Source organism: Paramisgurnus dabryanus, chromosome 9, assembly GCF_030506205.2.
Source record: "Paramisgurnus dabryanus chromosome 9, PD_genome_1.1, whole genome shotgun sequence".
NCBI classification, from domain to species: domain Eukaryota; kingdom Metazoa; phylum Chordata; class Actinopteri; order Cypriniformes; family Cobitidae; genus Paramisgurnus; species Paramisgurnus dabryanus.
The window spans coordinates 29,895,109-29,915,875 of record NC_133345.1 but is presented as its reverse complement, the minus strand read 5'-3'; the positions used below and the strand labels follow the sequence as shown (position 1 = coordinate 29,915,875).

General features: G+C 35.4%; 1 protein-coding gene across 1 annotated transcript in view; it reads left to right on the top strand.

The window, feature by feature from the left end:
- The first annotated feature begins 1,019 nt into the window (after positions 1-1,019).
- The window catches only part of b4galnt3b (beta-1,4-N-acetyl-galactosaminyl transferase 3b), a 35,869-nt gene continuing 16,121 nt past the window's right edge, over positions 1,020-20,767 (top strand). Inside the window, exons 1-7 of the mRNA XM_065283664.1 lie at positions 1,020-1,482; positions 10,439-10,491; positions 13,335-13,412; positions 17,669-17,764; positions 18,138-18,228; positions 18,300-18,400; positions 18,498-18,565. Coding sequence (XP_065139736.1) covers positions 1,329-1,482; positions 10,439-10,491; positions 13,335-13,412; positions 17,669-17,764; positions 18,138-18,228; positions 18,300-18,400; positions 18,498-18,565 — 641 coding nt within the window. The 5' untranslated portion in view covers positions 1,020-1,328. The remainder of the gene's footprint in view (positions 1,483-10,438; positions 10,492-13,334; positions 13,413-17,668; positions 17,765-18,137; positions 18,229-18,299; positions 18,401-18,497; positions 18,566-20,767) is intronic.

Sequence of the window (20,767 nt, the reverse complement as noted above, 5' to 3'; positions counted from 1 at the left end):
GTATGGAAAAATCCCACTTAAAGAAACAGACCGCCATTACATTTTTCCTCTCGCGCACCCCCTGGTGGCAGCTCACGTACCCCTGGGGGTGCACGTACCACACTTTGGGAATCCCTGGTTTAGGTTATTTCAAATATCAACATTGGATTAGAGATCATGCACCCCGCCTTTAACATAGCCTATATTTCAAAATGTATTTCAGGGGCAACAAATGCATTTCTAATTTTACAACTGATACGTAAATATATTTTTCCTTTCCAAAGTATAAAAATTTGAGTAAAAGTATAAAAGTTTGTTGAAAATATATAAAATTTTAACCTTTTCAATCCTGTTATAATCCTCCTGATATTTATATATTTATATATTTTTTTCAAAATATACACAATATATTGGTGATTATTTCAATATATCTTTCAGCACATTTATTTTTGGCCATTTGTTTATAGTTTGAAATATATTAAAAATTATCTGCCATATGGGTTGTGGGCCAGCAATGGCTGTTTTCTGGGGATGTGGAAGTTGAAAGAATAGGCTACTCTAAATTCTGCTGGGTTATTTTTAACTTAATGCTGGGTAAACTTTGGGCAAAACACATGTTGGTTTATAAATAAACCTATGCTGGGTTGTAAACTCAGCCATGAGTTGCAACAACCGAACACAGGTTTATTTAATAACCCAACATGTATTCTCCAATATTTAAGCGGCCAAACTTCTTTCACATTATGTTGTTATTTGTATTAGAGTTTTTCTAATCAGACATAAATAGTGCAGTATCTGCCTGCTGTGTGTCACTTGGCAACTGAGAGTCCAATGGGAACATAAACAGTCCCCAGGTGACACACACAATTGCATTTGCAATCTTTTCCAGTGTTGTGTCATCTTGTGCATCTGCATATTTTTAAGCGACAGCGCGACCGCGTGCTCTTGATGCGACATTGCAACAGGTGAGAAACAAACCAGAAAACGTGTAGCAGCCGGTCATTCTGGTTTAACCAGACCAACAGCATCACAAGGGCATCCACACATTTGCTTGTCCACCTCTGGTTACTTTCAGAATACGACACCATTTCGTTGTGAATTATTTAAATTACGTTAAAGGAGAAGCGGCAGAGTTCGGCCTGAGAGAGAGTTTACCTGTCCGATTCATGTGACGTAACACAAGGGGCGTGGCGTGTGCAACCTGCTGCGAGCTTTGATCTTTGCGGGACTTTAAATCACAGACTCGCGGACGCAGCTTTCGCCGCGTTTGCTCGTGAGTTTGAAATGTTTGAAAACAGAAATGCCCGCGTGCCTGTAACTTCGAGTGGATTTCAACTTATGTGAGTCCAATGTTTCAGATAAAGATGATGCTAAACTTTCTTCCAGTACGGAAATTCAAGCGCAATGTGGTATACATTGTGTTTGGCGCGGTGCTACTGATGTTGGGATTTCTGGCTGCTTATCTGGAGGTCGTGGCCAACAGTGAAGTTTGGAGCAGTAATGGTAAGAACTAAGAGGAAGCTCGTAATTTCCAGTCACATTCTTTTTAAAATGTGTAATATTTCATTAAAACCTGTCCTGCGAGGTAAAGATCTGAGGTAAAGTGTGTTGTTAAATGTAAATGTTTTTTTTATCATTAGCCCATCTGTATCATGCTATGACCTTATCATGTCAATGTCGGGATTTGCCCAAGTTTCACAATAAATTGTGGCTTTGATGTTTGAGAGGGAGGATCAGTTAAGGTTTTGAAGTTATTAGTCAAATAAGGTTTGTTTTGTTTCTAGTGTTAAACACAACACAATGCGCAATGCAATGCAATGTAAGGGTACAGTATAGTACTACACTCTAAAAAACAAACGGTGCTATATAGCACCAAAACAGTTGCTTTGGATCGTAACGATAGAAGAACCATTTTTAGTGCCATATAGCACCGGTGAAGAACCAGTGAAGCACCTGTGTAGAACCATATAGTGCTATGTAGAACCATATGTGGTGCTATATGGCCCCTATATGGTTCTACACTGGTGCTTCACTGGTGCTTCACTGGTGCTTCACTGGTGCTTCACTGGTGCTTCACCGGTGCTATATGGCACTAAAATGGTTCTTCTATCGTTACGATCCAAAGCAATTGTTTTGGTGCTATATAGCACCGTTTGTTTTTTTAGAGTGTATGCAATGCATACAGCATGCAAAATAAAGCCACACCAAGAAAAAAAATTATCAAAATGCTGTCGCTGGACTCTATCCTTTTTAAAAGTACAACTTTCCCCCATAAATAGTTCATATAGATGCAAATTGGCACCAAAGAGAGCTTATTAGTAGGCTATCTCAGAGGTACTGATACCAAATGTATACATATCTGTACCTCCCTGCTGAAAAAACAACAAAACTATTACAGAAAATTCTAATGGTTTCAGTTAAAATACCAATAGGAACCATTAGTTTTTACTATTAAAACCACTACACTGTAGTGTGTTTTGGGCCACATTCCATTAGAACCAATATAATTCCCAATAAAACCAATAGAATTTCTGTGATGGTATCTATTGGTTTTTTAGCAGGGCTAATGGTAGATATTCATTTTAACCCCCTGCCCATACTAGTTTTCAATCATGTTGTCTTGTTCTTGTATTGCAAATGTTATACAAATGTATTTTTGTGTGATTGAGGAAACCCTCAGGTGAGCGCTGACCTGCTTTATCATGTAGTGAAGGTCAGGTCAGAGAAGCAGAGCTGATGTCAAATCAACCTGCTAATGTGCATGAAAATTTACATACATTTTACTATGTGCATGTAAAGTTACATAAACTGGGCAGACGGGCAGTGAACCCACAATGTCTGTTAACTGGAAATCAGATTAAATCACTGGACACCCAATGAGCTTTGCTTTAATTCAGGAGGTTTGATTTGATTTGATTGTGATCTACTGTAAGTTCCTTGTTCTGACAGACTGCAAAAGATAAAATCCAGACGTAAACGTTTCACCTGCAACTTGCTTTTTGATGCACTGTTGTGTGCCAGTTCTCACATAACGTTCCTGTGAACACCTGCTAATGTTATAAACTTGAGCTTTATGTCCCTGAGCCAAGGTGCCTCGTGTTCTTAGGTTGATAAAAAAAGATACACGGGACGTAAAGTGTATTGAACCAAGACATGATAATAGCAAATAAGGTGTAAATTTTTTAAAGCATACAATTAACATGTGTTGGGGAAAGTAACTTTTTAAAGTAATTCATTACAATATTAAGTTACTCCCAAAAAAGTAACTAATTGTGTAGTTACTTTTCATGGAAAGTAATGCTTACATTACATTTAAGTTACTTTTGCGTTACTTACTTGACTAAGGCTTGATCTCTTTCAGGCCTTGCAGGTGTTTTTTATGATCGCCAAAATGTCAAGCTCTGGCCTGCCACCTTCGTTTCTGACTCAAACTGTTCCTGCTCCGTCGCACCGAGTGCATAATTCTACGTTAATATGTTCAGTTTAATTCAGTACATTATTTTATTTTTAAATTGAATGAATTAAACTCCCATTACTTTTTTAAAAAAGTAACTCAAATATTAATGTGTACATTTATAAAGCAATGCATTACTTTACTTCTTACTTCAGAAAAGTAATATTATTACATAATGCACGTTACGTGTATTGTGTTACCGCCAACACTGCACTTTACATAATATTAAAGCTATATGTAATATTAAGCGATTTATGTAATAAAATATCTAAAAAACAGTTGCACAGTGTAATATATTTCATAGAGTTCCCAAAAATGTGTAAATCCAGAAAAATTCCCGTTTAAATAATGAGTCGTCCATTGTCTCCCTTGTAATTGTCACTGTTTTAGTGACTTAATATCCGTGCTATCCTCAGTTTTTAGTTGTAGAAACCATGGCAACACAAGTGGATGAACGTGGAAGTGATGGTTTTACAGCATTTTACACAGAAATGATGTGTTTGCAAAATCAGCAAAGATTACTGAAGTGGAAACCAATTGCAATCATTGCAAAATGACTTCATGGCTTAGTGGGTTTCAATGTTGCCTCACAGCAAGAAGGTCCCTGGTTCGAGCTCTGGCTAGGTCAGGTGGCCTTTCTGTTTGGAGTTTGCATGTTCTCCCTGTGTCAGCGTGGCTTTACTCCAGGTACTCCGGTTTCTTCCCACAGGCCAAAAACATGCAAGTTAGGTTAATTGGAGATATCAAATTGCCCCCCCCCCCCCCCCAACCTGTATATGGATTTGTGTGGATCAACTGGTTTTTGCATTAACCAGGAAAATATTGGGTTTCGTAATCCTGGGTAAAAGTAATGCAACAGTAAATTTCATTCAGTATTAATGAAAATAAACATTGCTATCCCAGGGTTAAGTGTACAGCGTCAAAAAAATGGTCCAAAAGTGGTCCCAACGTGTCTCTGGGGCAGTACCCTTTAAAAACCCTTAAAGCGGACATACAATGAAAATCAGACTGTTTGTGTTATAATTGCGTCCCCAGTGCTTCTATCAACCTAGAAAATGTGAAAAAGATCAACACAGTAACTTAGTTTTGGTAAGTCAATCTCTGCAAGCATGTGAAAAAAGATAATGGAAATTTGTCTCCCCTTATGATGTCAGAAGGGGATAATACCTCCCCTTAATCTGCACTATCCAACCACAGCACTGCCATTTAGTGCAGAGATCAGCTCATTTGCATTTAAAATGACACACCCAAAACAGTACATTTTTGCTCAAACCTATAAAGTGGCAATTTTAACATGCCATAATATATTATCTATGTAACTTCAAATACAAAAATGCACATTTGATGTCTTCTCTTTAAAGAAATATTTTTCCGTCAGGAAGTTCATATAGCATGCCGTACATTTTGTGAGTGTGTGCGAGTTTGGACACACAGGGGTGTTTTTTGGTAGGTCAGTGTGAAGTGCCGTACTTTTGTGACTGTCCCTTGACCTCCGTTTTTTCCACCCAATGCTAGTTTCAAAATGTTCATGCAAGATTGTGGTAAAACGATGAAACGTTCTTTGGTTTTCATTCAAGAAAAACATCAAAGAGCAGGTGTATGGAGCATACAGGCGGCGAGAGATTTCTCTCTCGTGCACCATTGGGCACAGGGGGCTTCTTCCCTCTTTTAAACAAACTCGACATTCCTCTGGGAGTGTCTATTGACCTCAAGGGAGGGAAGTGAAGGAAAAGCTGAAACCTCTTTACCCAAATCCCATCACAAACAACATGCATTTAAACAAGGATGTGATGATACGGATATTTACTAGGGGTCCCTTTTGAAACGTATCTGTTCTCGCCCAAACAAAGAATGTTTACTCACCACCCATCATGCAAATACACCTGAAGAAAGATTGTAAAAGTGCGCCCTCCCTACAGTATTTACTCAGTGGTGCTTAAGGTCATGTCATGTGACCAAGGTGAGGCATCATTTCCTCGGTTTCTTGTTGCCATAGCGCCGGTATGGTAGGACAAGGTTAAGCACACTTGCACATCTCTCTCTATACACATGCTCTCTGTCTTTTTGCAGGGAGATGTGTGCATTATATTTACCACAGATACTCACATCACACAGTTTGGAATTGTTGTTTCAGATCTGTGTCGAGCCCCTTCAAGAAAGATTTTGATTTATGTGCAGTGTGTCAACTAACAAATACGTGTCACTAGCTCAGGAGGATATTCAGTCAGAAAAACCGATGATATATTGATTGCATTGCCATGTGAATGAGAAACTTGGTTGGTAGCACAGAAAATGTGAAAACCTTGCAAAAGTATTTTTTTTGTGATTTACTACATAAAATCATCCTGATCCTATATAATGTAAATATGAAAATATAACCTTGATATTTTTAAAGGTCACATAATACGCATGATCTCATGTTAATCTTGAGTACCTATAGAGTAGTATTGCATTCTTCATATCTCCGAAAAGTCTTTAGTTTTATCAGCTATATAAAAGACAGATTAGCTGTACTGCTACTTTCCTCAAAAAAGGGAGGCGTACAGCAGGTGAAGCGAGTCATTAGCAAGCAACACACACAAACATCCCTATCTCTGGACAACTTGTGTTTTCCTACATGTTGATGTTGTTTACATGCACTTAAGCGACGATCAATGAAATCCAGCTTTAAACAAACACACACACGCACCACTCCGCTGCTACCCCAGATGTACAAACTATATCCATTGTTTCCATAATGCCGGGTTCTTTGGGAAGCTAAACAAGCTTAAATTTCCAAAACAACAACACACTTCTCTGGTGATGTTGATTTTGTGTCAGCTCCAGTGTTGGGTAAGTTACTCAAAAAAAGTAATCCACTTCAAATTACTAATTACTACTTTAAAATTGTAATTTGATTACATTACTGATTACTACATGCAAAAAGTAATCTAATTACTAATTACTTTACTTTTAAGTTACTTTGACAACATCAAATGTAAAAAACTACAAAGTGAAACTGTCAGAAACAAGGACAGATAAACCCAAACGCAGTGTTAATGTGAAAATGTTTCTTGTAACATTTGAAAACAGTAATGATTACAGTGCATATTTGAATGCTTAAAGCTATTTTTGGTGTGATTTTGCCCCCTCCTAAAATTACTGGTCATATAGTGATCCAGAAATATTTGTAGCTTTTATAATAAGTTACAGATGTTTAACATTTCTCATTAAACATTCTACATTCATTAACATCTATCTGTCTATCTGTCTGTCTGTCTGTCTATCTGTCTATCTATCTATCTATCTATCGATCTATCGATCTATCGATCTATCGATCTATCGATCTATCGATCTATCGATCTATCGATCTATCGATCTATCGATCTATCGATCTATCGATCTATCGATCTATCGATCTATCGATCTATCGATCTATCGATCTATCTATCGTAGCAGTGTTTAAAATGATGTTCTTGGATGTTTATTACAACTCTGTTCTGTAAGGGTTAACGCTGAGTTTCTGTTCTCTTTGCCATGTATTCCCTGAAATGTGATTGGTTAGTGCAACGAGGGGAGGGGTTTTTTGTTTTTGTTTTTGGCTATGATGTTGTGCACGCTCTGGCGCGGGCGCGCGACTGGATGTGCGTGAGCATCGTCCTACGGGTGCTCTGTTAAAATAAAGCCAGCAGTTTAGTTAAACGAGTGTCTGTGCATTTCTCTTGAATGCTACACTATCTACATTCATTCGCGGTCGCGGAGACAGAAACTATAGTTTTAACACGTCGTCGCATTCGCGAGGGCTTTTTGGTCAAGTTAAAGAATGTTAATATTCATGTTAGTTCGTTAAATATAACAATTAAACGTTGTTTTGGTAATTGTTTAAATAAACATATGATTACTTAATGCAGTGCACGCATTGAGCTCATGATAAAATAACATAGTTAAATAATGTTAACAAATAAAACATTAGTGATTTAAAAACACACCTGTACGACCGCTTCTAGCAGACCAGATGTCATCGCGCAAAGCCCACTCTAAAAATGCCAAGGTTTTGGACATGTATTGTCTGTATTCCACTTGAAGGATCAACCACCGCTCATAGCATCCATTTGCTTGCGTCTCAGACGAGTGAGTAAGCATATGCTCGTTAACTGACGCTGCGCGCATGCTCGCAGACGTTGCCGTGCAATGGCAAAACATCATTTTAAAATACATTTTAATTAATTTTTCAACACATAATTTGTAACGCTAGTAACGTAATTTTGTTGTCATTGGTAACTGTAATCAAATTACATACATTTAAAATGTAAAGCGTTACGTTACTGCGTTATCAGGAAAAGTAATTAGAGTACAGTAATGCGTTACACAGTAACGCGTTATACCCAACTCTGGTCAGCTCTTAGTTGGTGTGTGCGTGCGCTATTCTGGGTGAAATGCCCATATAAGGACTTCCACTGTACTTCCCGCACTTATATTGCCCATGAAAGGAATAAAGCAAGATTGTTACGTATGAATCTTTCAAAACGTTCGTAAATGTACGAACCCTGGCAAAGTGCATTTGACACAGAAATTGACATTTTGCTTATGTTTAGCATGAGGAATCTTTTTTTTTAACGATGTTAATCAGTCAGAATGCTTTATATATGGGTATTTCTCAGATTAGGGGCCAAATTGGGTTGCTGCAATTTTGAAAATTAAAATTCCAAATATGACTAATTTGTATACATCAAATCAGGAGCGTCTTTTTGAGTTTGGTTGAGACCGTAAGATGATTTTGATTTTTTTGCCATTTTCTTAACTATGTCAAGTAAATGTGTCTTTACCATCACACCATCGAATATATGTAAAAAATAAAACTTAAATGATAAATCGGTGCTTTTAAAACATTTTGTGGTTTCACATGTAATCTAATTTATCTTGAACTTAATGAGATTTTTACTTGCAAGATGAATTATAATAATTTTTGTATCTAATATCTGATTCATCAATCTACCCTGGCTTGGAATCTAGGTTTATTTTAAGGGAGTACCATACCATTGTCAGAAATGTATAGTTGTGGGATGCTTTTGTTATTTATACATTATTTATTGGCAAAATTATGTATTGTGCTGGTAATGACTGTGCTGGTAATGACATTTTTGTCAAAAAACTAACCCTACTAGCTAAGATGATGACTAAGCAAGTGTAGCTAGCTTTCTACATGTAATGTGCACCATTTTAACTATTAAAGTGATAAAAATATTTCAAAAATGTTTAAAAATACAGAAATACAACACAAATGGTAATGACGCATTTTAACTCTTTCACCGCCAGCGTTTTTGAAAAAAGTTGCCAGCCAGTGCCAGCGTTTTTCATGATTTTCACCAAAGTTTAATGCCTTCCAGAAAATGTTCTTCTTTAAATATATAAACATACAATATACGAAATGAAAGAACAGACCCTCTGCTTTCAAACAAAAAAAAAAAACGTTTCATCCTACCTTTAGTGGTTCTTTTGTAATCAGCTTTTGAATATGGGTAGGTTTCTGCAAAAACACCACATTTTGAGCAAAAAGCAGAGATAATTCCATTTTTATGACGGACTTTTCATAGAGATCCGATTCAGAGCGATCTTTAAAACAGACACGGACATGCAGCCGCTTGCCATAGGGCAATACTTCCGGGTTTAAAAAGGGCACCTGGTGGATAATAGCGGTATTGCGGAAAGACGGAAAATCTCGTCATTGGCAGGGAAGCGTTTTCTCTTGATTGACGAGATATCTCGTCAATGGCGGCGAAAGAGTTAAGTGTACATGCCCAACACAAAGAAAAGAGTAGATTTACTTACTTTTCTGGACATCAAGGCATCGGTCTTACAGCTTGAAATACATGTCCTCCACTATGTCATTAGGTTACCATGGCTACCAAATAAACTTTTGATGAAAAAACAGTGGGAAAGTCCCTTTATGCAGAGCGTGTTGGTAATGACAGCTAAACCATGGGACAGGTAGAAATTACGCAAAATAAAGTACAAAATGCATATATTTGCTTAATCTGTGCATGTAGTTTATTAGTTTAAGTAACATTTAATTCATAAGCATATATTTTTTTTTTATTAATTTGTGATAAATAATGTTTGAGATATGGCACAACACGTGAAAACTCTAGTGAAGAACAACACCAAAACACAGATATAGTACCACAAAACACCAATAAAATGGTATAAAATTATTAGTAAGAGCAGCCATAAAAAAATCTAGGCTTGTTTTGGTTTATATTAATTAATGGTGCTCAGATTTATTAAGATTTGATTTTTTTGAGTCAAATTTGAGTTTTTAATAGAATTACACCCTGGGGACATAAATAGGCCCAAAATACCCATATATTAGGTCTTGTCAAAGATTGAAAACCAATGATTGAAATCAAACTTTAATGCTCTTAATCATAATCTAAAAAGATTATAAGACTTTAGCCTGGATTTACAGACAGGGTCACAAAGCTTTGACAGTGTGATTTCTTAAATGGCTTAATGTGAACCCTAGACATTGTTTTAGCTTAGCTATTTAGTTAATGTGCCTAAAATGTATAATATTTTTTTTAAACTTTGGGGCAGAACTGGGACTGTGTGTAATAGAGAAAGTGACAGAGGTCGATTAAATGTATTCGTGAGTTTCGTGTGTACTGTAAGATAACACCTCCTAGCCTTTTAAAAATTAATGTAAACATGGAATCAGTTTCAGTTTATCTAAGGATATCGTAAACCATCAATGGCCATCTAATGTCACTCATGAAGCATGCTCCGATTAGACAGCAGATTCATGAACTAAATATTCAATATTCGCCTCTTCTATCTAAAAAATAAAGAGAAAAAATACTAACTTTTATTCTCTACAGGTATTGTTTCAGAATAGTTAAAATTTGTAACTTTGTATAAGCACTTCTTGTATTACTGCCTGCCTATGACAAGTCACTTTATTGTTTCCTAATCTTTGTAAGTCGCTTTAGATAAAAGCATCTGCTAAATGTAAATGTCTTTCTCTTTCAGATGAGATTCTCCATACTGAAGGTGTCATCTGGGCAAAATCTGCTGTTCAGAGTGTGGTAAAAATTCGCACAGACACTTGTAGCCTATGAATACTAGTGTACTGCTGTACTGTGCAGGATGCACTGTATACTGCATACTATTTTTTTTGAATAATGAAAAAACAGCTATTATTTCTCATTCTATTATATATATTACACTAGCTATCTTGTATACTGTAAGCAAACATTGACAGGCATGGTGCATGTTTAATTCGATGTGTGGTGTTGTGTTATTGTAAATTTTTAATCCTGTTTATACAAAAGCGCTGTAGCTCTTGCTAATGCAATCCAATAATGAGTCTAGAAAGTCCGCTTTTTACATTCAGTTCAGTGTAAAAGTGAATTGCATTGTGATTCCCTGTATTTGGATCTGGTTGTGTGCTCCACATAGTAGCAAACATATCCAGGTAGTTAATGGTTACTGCAACTTTGCATACTTTAAACCAGGGGTCGGCAACAGGCGGCCCGCGGGCCAAAAGTGGCCCGCCAGCAATATTTTCTGGCCCGTCGGATTATTAAAAAAAAAAAAATTTGAATTTTTTTTTTTTTTTTATCAAATACTACTTTTATTTTACAATAACAGTTTACAAAAATGGCCACATGTATCATTTTTTTTTTTTTAAATCAAAACCAAAAAGAAAATAAAGAGAAACGACTTGTTTTTCTATTATTTATTTCCTGAACTAAAATCAAACGCCTTTTTTTCCGAATGTGCGCACAGATCAAAAATAGAAAAATGAATGAAAACGGGTTCGGACAAATTTTAATTGAACACCTTAGCAGACATATACCAATGAAATAATTTAAAACAGATCAGGTACTAACAGATTACATTTAATTAAGGGTTTTAATAGCAACCATGCTTTCCGGTGAGAATGGGTTGGCTTTCCTGTAGGTCTCATTCGCTTACAGTCCGACTTTTGAATTTGTTCATTATTATTTTTCGCGTATAACACACTGATAAATAATATGTATTAGATAAAAAAAAATATTTGCATTAAATGCTGCACAAAACTCTTCCTCTAGCCCAGAGGTCTAGCCCAAAAATGCGTATAATAGCTACGTAATAGTTTAATCTTAACGGGCCGCTGTTTCTCGTTCTCTTTCTCTACCAGCGCATCCGCGATCATAACTATAATAATTGCAAAGGTATGAATTCATGAATCATTTGCAAATTTACCTTGCAAATCATGTCAATGCGTCACGCGTGAAGACATTAAACTCCTTGACATCGCAAATGACTGCAGGCTTTTAGAAACCACAACAAAATATGATACAAAATTAACTCTTTTACTGCAGTAATATTTTAACTAGTTCACTTTTAACGTAGATTTGAAAGGAAACAGTCCTGTGTCACTATTAAAAACATATGGTAAACGGGAGTCTCCATGCCTGGGCGCATAGCTGCAACTCCTTCTTCTCATCGTCTCATTCACTACTCTTTTTTTCTCTTCTGTTCTGTTACTTAACTTGGGGCTCGAGCCCGACCTTAAGGTCCGACCTGCCTTCGAGAACTGCAAGTCAAGTTCGTTTACCGTTAATTATTAAGACTAAATGGGCAGGCAAATTCGTTAAAAAATTAAAGTAATCCGCCAAAATATGGTTTTACATGTCTATTAAAATAAAGCCATTATTAATTTTCCTAACGCATAGTTCTTTGATCTTTGCATCCGTTTAATACGCTATACATTTGGCAAAGGAGCAATTTGTTTGAACAGCAACTCTGCAACCAACAATGGTTTCGGTTTATGCTGGTAAGAAATTTGACTGAGAGGCTTTGTCCTTTTTAATTTATTATTTATATTTCATTATTTTTTTTCTCTGCTGACAGTACAATGTTAATATAATATTTATATTGGCACGAACACAATTTTGGTATAGCATTTATAATTGTTATAGGTTACTTCATCTCTCTCTTTTCTTTAGAGACATTTGAATGTGAGATTCTGGAAACGAGATCTAACGTTAAGTTTTGCGGAACCGTCAGGTCGGGAAATAAAGCAAGTGAACACAGAGTGTATTTTAAGCGGTTTACTGAATAGAATCTTGTGGGAGCTGGACAAAAAAAAACAGTCCAGCGCAGACCTCCATTAACCTTAGGTGTGTATGTGTGTGTCCCGTATAAATATTAATAAAAAAAGAAATAAAGTTCAAAAGTTGGACTGTAAGAGTCTTTCATGAGAGCATAAATGCCTGTAATATGTTACCACTATAGTAGCCTACTTGGTCTGTTTAAAATGTTTTTATTGATATATTATGCCTGTAAAGGTGTTAAATAAAAAATTTGTCTAATCCAGTAATTCATTTTTTGATCTGAGCACACAATCAGAAAACCCGTGGTGGTTATTTTTTCATTTTTGTTTTTAATTTGAAAAAACGAATGATACACGGATCCATAACCATGTTTTTAGCAACTTTTAATGCTGTCTTTCGTCTTTTAAATAGGAAATAAAGACAATGTTTCTTGACAAAAGATCAGATAGCCTATACTAGGCTAATTCAAAATAAGACACGTAAGTGTGGGAACAGCAGCTGGCCCGCCATCTACTGGCTAAAAAAAATATTGGCCCGCGGCCAAAGTTACTTGCCGACCCCTGCTTTAAACCATATGCATACTTGAGAATTAGTATGCTATTCTAAACGTGACTCTAAAAATGTACAAAAACATGGTATTTAATTGGGCATCTCACAACACGGTCACAAAAAAAGGATGGTGTGTAAAAGTATTTCTGCATCAGTTTATTTGGTTTTTAATTTTATTTATAAACTGTGTGTGTGTGTGTGTGTGTGTGTGTGTGTGTGTGTGTGTGTGTGTGTGTGTGTGTGTGTGTGTGTGTGTGTGTGTGTGTGTGTCACAGGCTGGAGATGATCACGTCTCAAATCAAGATGAAGAATCCTGGTCTTCAAAAAACATCCCACAGAAGTGGAGGCCAGAGGTAATGATGCACTCATAAACACAACTATAGATTTGAATACATGATTTGTGATAATACCATTGTGCTTAACACAAACTATTTACCACAGTATTTACATGGTTATTTAAATAGCGCATGGTGTATTTACATGTCCACATATACCTTGGGGCTCTGTTGGTATTTTGTAAGCGTAATATGCCACAGTCGTTCAAATAGATTTGTAATTTATTACACTGCAGAAATAAACATGATACTTTGATTTATAGATTTATAATTGTGGAGGATTTTCAGCAAGCAATTTTGCATTTAAAAGATGCTTAATAGCCATCCAGAATTAAGTTGGGTTGTAGCAAAACATTTTGCAGTGCATGCATTATATTCTGGCTTTAACTGCATGTGCTTTTTTGTTTAGATTTCCAATAATGTTTGTTCGTTCACTATAGGCTGTTAATGCATATTTTGCTTCTTTAAGTGTACTAGGTCTGGCTCAGCTCGCGCTATTAAAAGTGCACATCAGCTGTGGTACCTGCGAGTTGTACTACATGCGACACGACACTTTTAGTTTGGTGTGCGGCCCCCTTAATGTGTGGAGCGTCCCAACAGATTTAATCCTCACTCTTGAGTTCACATCATTTAATGTCAGCATGTTCTTGCTCAAGAATTACAGTGGCTGTATCATTTATATTATAAAGTATTGGACACATTTTAAATGTATTTAAAGTAAAACACCACAGTTTTTCAATATTTTACTATGTTCTTATCTCAACTTAAATTAATTAATACATACTTATCTTTATTCAATGCGTGCACTTAATCTTTGTATGGTGCGTTGTGAATGTGTTAGCATTTAGCCTAGCCCATTCACTCCTTAGGATCCAAACAGGGATGAATTTAGAAGCCACCAAACACTTCCATGTTTTCCCTATTTAAATACTGTTACACGAGTACACACAAGTAAGTATGGTGGCACAAAATAAAACTTTTTGGATAAAAATGAGAACTATATTGTATGGCGGAAGGTTTGCAGAACTTCGACCTCGGCACGGAGTAACATCATCACTCCTGACTCCTCCCCCTCTCGCTCAAACTTTCGTCAATATTACTGCGCCCGAGGTTGAAGTGCTGCAAACTAAGTGCTCTTCCGCCATAGAATAGAGTTCTCATTTTTTTGTCCGCTTAATAAATCGCCACGTTTTATTTTGTGCCACCATACTTACTCATGTAAACTACTCATGTAACAGTCCTTAAATACGGAAAACATGGAAGTGTTTGGTGGCTTCTAAATTTATCCCTGTTTGGATCCTAAGGAATGAATGTGGCTAGGCTAAATGCTAAAACATTTACAACGCGCTGTACAAAGATTAAGTGCACGCATTGAATAAAGATAGGTATGCATTAATTAATCTAAGTTGAGGTAAGAACATGGTAAAATATTGAAAAACTGTGGTGTTTAATTTTTGTTTAATAAAACCATCACTGCAAAAAATGATTTTCAAGAAAACATTTTCTTAGTATTTTTGTCTTGTTTTCAGTAAAAATATCTAAAAATCCTTAAATTAAGATGCTTTTTCTTGATGAGCAAAACGACCCAAGAAAATAAGTCTAGTTTTTAGACCAAAAATATCAAATTTAAGTGATTTTGTGCATAAAACAAGCAAAAAAAATCTTCCAATGGGGTAAGCAAAAAAATCTTGCAAATTTTTCTTAAACACTAAATGCAAGAAAAAAATTTTTTTTCTTGTTTTATGCACAAAATCATTTATGCACATTAAATTTGATATTTTTGGTCTAAAAACTAGACACATTTTCTTAGGTCATTTTGCTCTTAAGAAAATACATCTTAATTTAAGAATTTTTAGATATTTTTACTTAAAACAAGACAAAAATACTAAGAATTTTTTTCTTGAAAATAATCTTTGCAGTGTAGTTTTGACTTTGTGAACCAATTATTATTATTATTATTATGTACAAAATACATTATTTTGTCTTATGTAATTATAAAGTTTTTTGCTTACTTGGGTCTATTTTTATCAGTGGCGCTCGTGATTGCTCTTCCGAGGGGCGCAAATTCAAAATATGTTTTCGGAGTGCAGTGTGTTGCTTGTGTTTTCAAAATATGTGTTTGTTGTGTCATGTGCACAGTGGTGGACGAATTACACAAATCATGTACTTGAGTAAAAGTAAAGATACCCAGGGTAAAATTTTACTCAAGTTAAAGTAGAAGTACTAGCTTAAAATTTTTACTTGAGTAAAAGTACAAAAGTATCTGCCTTAAAATGTACTTAAGTACAAAAGTACTGTGATTTATTATGTCTGTATCATATTGTCACGAAACTCAAATTATGTGAAAAAAAACTCTCTTGGCTCACTAATCTATTATTGGAAGGACATTAATTATTCAGACACTGATGTCTATTAAAATTATCATAAGCCTAAAACCTTAAAGCCAAACAATTCCTTTAGCACCAAATGAAATAACAGGATTTGAGAGCAGTAAGTCTCATTTCAAGATTTATTTGTTAAATAATTTAACAGTTTAAGTGTAGTAAAAACTTGAATTAAGCACAGGTTCACAGGAGTTTTCTTTTACTATCTGGAGGTTGATGGAGCCTCCTTACTTTCCAGGTTTCTTTTCCTTGATGATGTTACAGTAACATACCTTTTAATGTTGGCTACCATGCTTTTTCTGCAAAAGAAAAGATTCAGACATTAAATACATATCTAGAAACCAGTCTCCCTTCCTTTGGCAAATACAATAAGCCTTACAGAATATAATTTAAAAAAACATTTAATGTGCTTTAGCATGTCATATGTATATTGTAATACATAAATAAATGTATTAATATATTTGGAAGCAAAACTTTTGAAAATATTAGTTATAATATGTAGTATAAGGACCACTCCAATCCACCTGCCTGTTTAAGCAAAATACACTGCATGGCTAGTCAAAATGTCATTTATATTTTACAACAGTGTTGATAGCGATTGATTGTCATTTCACAATAACACAGCACTAACTGTACGGCTAAAAATTGCTCCAGCCTGCATAGCTAACTTACTTAAAATTCATTCATGATAACATCGTATAAATTTTAACTACACAATGAAACAGTTTTCTGCAAGCTACTGTTAAGATTGCTCCTTTAAAAATATAACCAGAATTAAAATGGCTTACCTCTACGCGTTTCCTTAGATTTGAAGGAGTATTCTTGTAAAAAGAAATAGCACAGTTTCGAGGCAGGCTGAGAAGACACGAAGGACTCGTTCTTCTATTTCAAGGACTTAAAAAACTCGCGTAACTAAGGCCATTGTTGTTGTGGCGGGTCAAGTCATTTCCTCCGTTGTTTTTAAATGCAGTTTTATTCTCCAAACGATACGCTGGCTGCTGCACTCGCTTAGCTTTCGTGAACCCGCGCGGCAACCAAAACAAGTTCAAAAGCGCATGCTGTACCCTGATTGGTGGTTTGACGCATCACGTGTGCGTTTTTTTTTTTTTTTTTTTTTTTTGCAGCTTTATTTTATCGAGTTAAGTTTTTTTTATCCACTGATAAATAAAAAGGAACGACCGAATTTTCAAAATGTAGTAGAGTAAAAAGTAAGATATTTGACTTTAAAATGTAGTAAAGTAAAAGTAAAAGTCTCCCAAAATAAAAGTACTCGAGTAAAGTACAGATACGCCAAAAAACTACTTAAGTACAGTAACGAATTACATTTACTTCGTTACTGTCCACCACTGCATGTGCATCAAGTTTTTTGTCAAAATATTTGCCTTATGATAAAAGCGATGCTCGCGTTCCACTGACTATTATTGCCAAAAGATATCAATTTACTTTATTGTTCAGTTACCAAAATATTTGTTAGGGACTGTCTGTACGTTTCAAAATTATGTGACTTAAGTTTCCAATTCTTACTTTTTATCATTGAGCATTTCTTAAAAAGTGTAAAAATCTTGTCTCGTCTAGTAAACCCAATCTCGTGTCTCGTCTCGTGGAGTAGGTGTCTCTTCACACCCCTATGTTTAACCATAGTCCAAAACTGAATTGTATGTCTCTTATATCATAAGTTGTTAATTTGTCAAAAATGACATGTAACCGAATTCAAGTTTAATTTGGCTAAAAGTTGGTTACTCATACTGGACTCTATCGGATGTATAGTTAACCTAGACTGTCAAATGACTGCTATTGCTTGCTGGGTTTCTTTAGAAATAAATTGCTTTTAATAAAAAATGTACAGATGTGTTATGTTATATGAATTTGGTCGTGTGTGTGTGTTTGCAGTATAAAGGATTGGCTAATCTTCATGTGTTTGAGGATTGGTGTGGCTCATCTGTAGCTCAACTGAGAAAGAATCTACATTATCCATTGTATCCTCACGTAGGTACACACACATACACACTGTTTGTACTGCAAACAACATTCCTCACTTTAGAAACCAGAAAGTGTTTCTTAGTAAGAAGTTACGCTTTGGGACACTTGCATTGTTTTGCATTCCCACTTGAGATTAAGGTGTCGTGTGTCTATGGTGAATGAATGTTTGTTACCCAGTTTGCCTTTGAGAATCTTCATACAAGAATTATTCAAGATGTTTTACATTCTGGATGGAAAGTGTTTGCATATTAATTGTTTATATTATATAATCTATTATACACAGCACATCAGTGGCCAGTTGCACAAAGCTTGCATTCTTGTGATTAATATTTTTATATGCACTAAATTTGATCATAATAACATGCATTTCTCTCTGTAGTCTCGTATCACTGTTGAAAAACTAGCTGTGTCGCCCAGTTGGACCAATTATGGCCTCAGGATATTTGGCTACATACATCCTTATACTGATGGTTTGTCTATCTCACACACATTAAATAAGTTTTTAATTATTCCACAGTTAATCACTTCCTTTGTTCACCAGGTGACTTCCTGTTCGCACTGTCATCCGATGATAACAGTGAATTCTGGCTTAGTGATAATGAAAATCCAACCAGCCTGAAACTTCGTGCTTATGTTGGAAAGGTTTGTGACATTGCACTGATTTTTATGATCATTCATTCGTGTTACACAGGTGCATGAAGTATACTCATTTAATTTTGTACAATGGGTTTATTTGCAGACAGGCAGAGAATGGACCGCCCCAGGAGAATTTGAGAAATACGCCAGTCAGATATCAGACTTTATTCCGTAAGTGAATATGTTTTTAGTGTATTTAACAAATCCTAATGTAGTAATCATCTATGTGTGTGTGCATGGGTTGGGAGGGGGCCAGACCAGGTACAAATTGGTAATTTTTATTATCTTTCACAAGCAGCACACATAAACAACTTTCAGATAAAGTGACCAAAACTGTCTTTCAATTGATGAACGAAGACAAAACTGACGATGCATTTATATATTTTTAAGGTAAAATGTAAGGCAACATTTGTTGAATTATTCCTCATAACATTTTAAAGCCACGATCTACAGAACATCACACAAAAAAACAATTTTGATAACTAAACCTAAAAATATAACAAAGGTGATCCTGCCTTCGAAACCCCGGCTACAATGCAGTGTTTTTATTTAATTTGGAGATTTAGCGCGTCAAAGCAGTCATGACCAAAAAAAACGACAAGTGAGAAATGACACATAATTTGTGATTGTTACTGCAAAATATAAAAACTAAGCTTTATATACAATTCATTAAACTTTAATTTATAACAAGAAAAACACTGAAATTAATGATTTTATAGACACTACGCATTATTATTTAGCACAGAAATACCTGCTTGCTTACTTTGACTTCGATCATCCCTGTATTCACTTAAGATACAGAAAGACCGGATGATATTATTTATTTTAGGAATCTCTTTGCTATCATTTGAAAGTGAACACCGCCCGACCATAATATTAAATCACAAGTCGTGTCAGGTATAAATATAGGTTCAGTGCAGATATTTTCCGTTTCATCGAAATTTAAAGAAACGGCTTACCTGTTTTGTAGTTTAACTTTTGACAAGATAACCACTCTGTTTTATATATATTTTAAAAACGTATACCCGTCAAAAAACATCTTTTTTTATGTTTAGTTTGATAAACTCCTAAATATGAGACGCAGAGCACCTAGCGCGTTCGGCTAAATTACATGCGCAAGCATGGCCAGCACGCAATAGCGCAACATCGCTACAACAAAAAGCAATCCAAAATGTACATACTTAAATTAGATCAGAATTTACGTTTATAATAAATAATTTTTTATAAAATAAGATCAGAAGTAACAAAGTGCAGAACAAATGTGCAAAATGCCTGAAGTGCACGGACACAAAACACAAGCCAAATATAAATAAGATAACCCAGAGTGATTTATAAATAAAATAAAGAAATTATTAAAAGAACGAAAGTATGGCCAGTATTGCCAGCTTTATCTTTAAAATGTAGAAACAAAGAGACAATGGTTTATTAACATAGGAACCTCTTATGGAAGTGTACCCCGGTCACAAGGTTTGTTGGATTTATTAATGCATTTTAAAAATATTTATTGAAAGCTGCTACTTCACATATTATTTGCAGCATTATAATAATATGCTGTATATTAATATATTGGGAGAAAGCGGTTAAATGTGAAATCAGATAATGTGCACCCATATACGGCAAAATTGAATGATCCTCATTTCATAACACATCTGCGACGATTCAACTGTGAGATTAGTAGCCGAATCAGGCTTCTCCTATCGATGCATCGAATCTTCGACTATTCGGGGTCACCCCTAAATATCATCATCTTGTTTTGGACAGAGATGGAATTTAGCGGCTTTTGCGTCTGAGTTCCTCAATGGTCTGTTAATCGCAGTTTGTTATTTTTTATTTTTATATACAAGTTTATTTTCATTCTTTTTTTAGTTAAGCATCTAGTGGTGAGATTTGCGAATTGCAACCATCAACTCACCCCTCGCGCGGTCAAACGCAAAGCCTTGCAAAGCATAGTTTATTTGACTCGTACATGTACGCAGACGTTCAAAGCATGCACGTTGTGACAATGCAATGCATCTCCTGGGATACATACTACATTCTCCTGTATGCGCAAACTAGACCTATGCATACTTTTCTGATGAGAAAATTTCGTCACATGCACTTTTTTTAACAAACTGGTTGAAGAACAGGTTGCAGGAAACTTATTTATAGGTGGGTCATTATTTAATCCATGAAGAGATTTATATGGAATGTTATATTTGTACATGTTATACAAGCTTTATGTGAGAAGAGTTTCAAAGTTAAACTTTAATAATAAAATAAAAGCTTTAAAGAAATGCCTTTTAAAAGCAAATATTTAGCTTTAAAGGAAAGCTTAGTGACAAAAGCAACCTTCATTTTTCCAAAGAGCCTCAAAAAGAGCACTTTGTTTCCGAA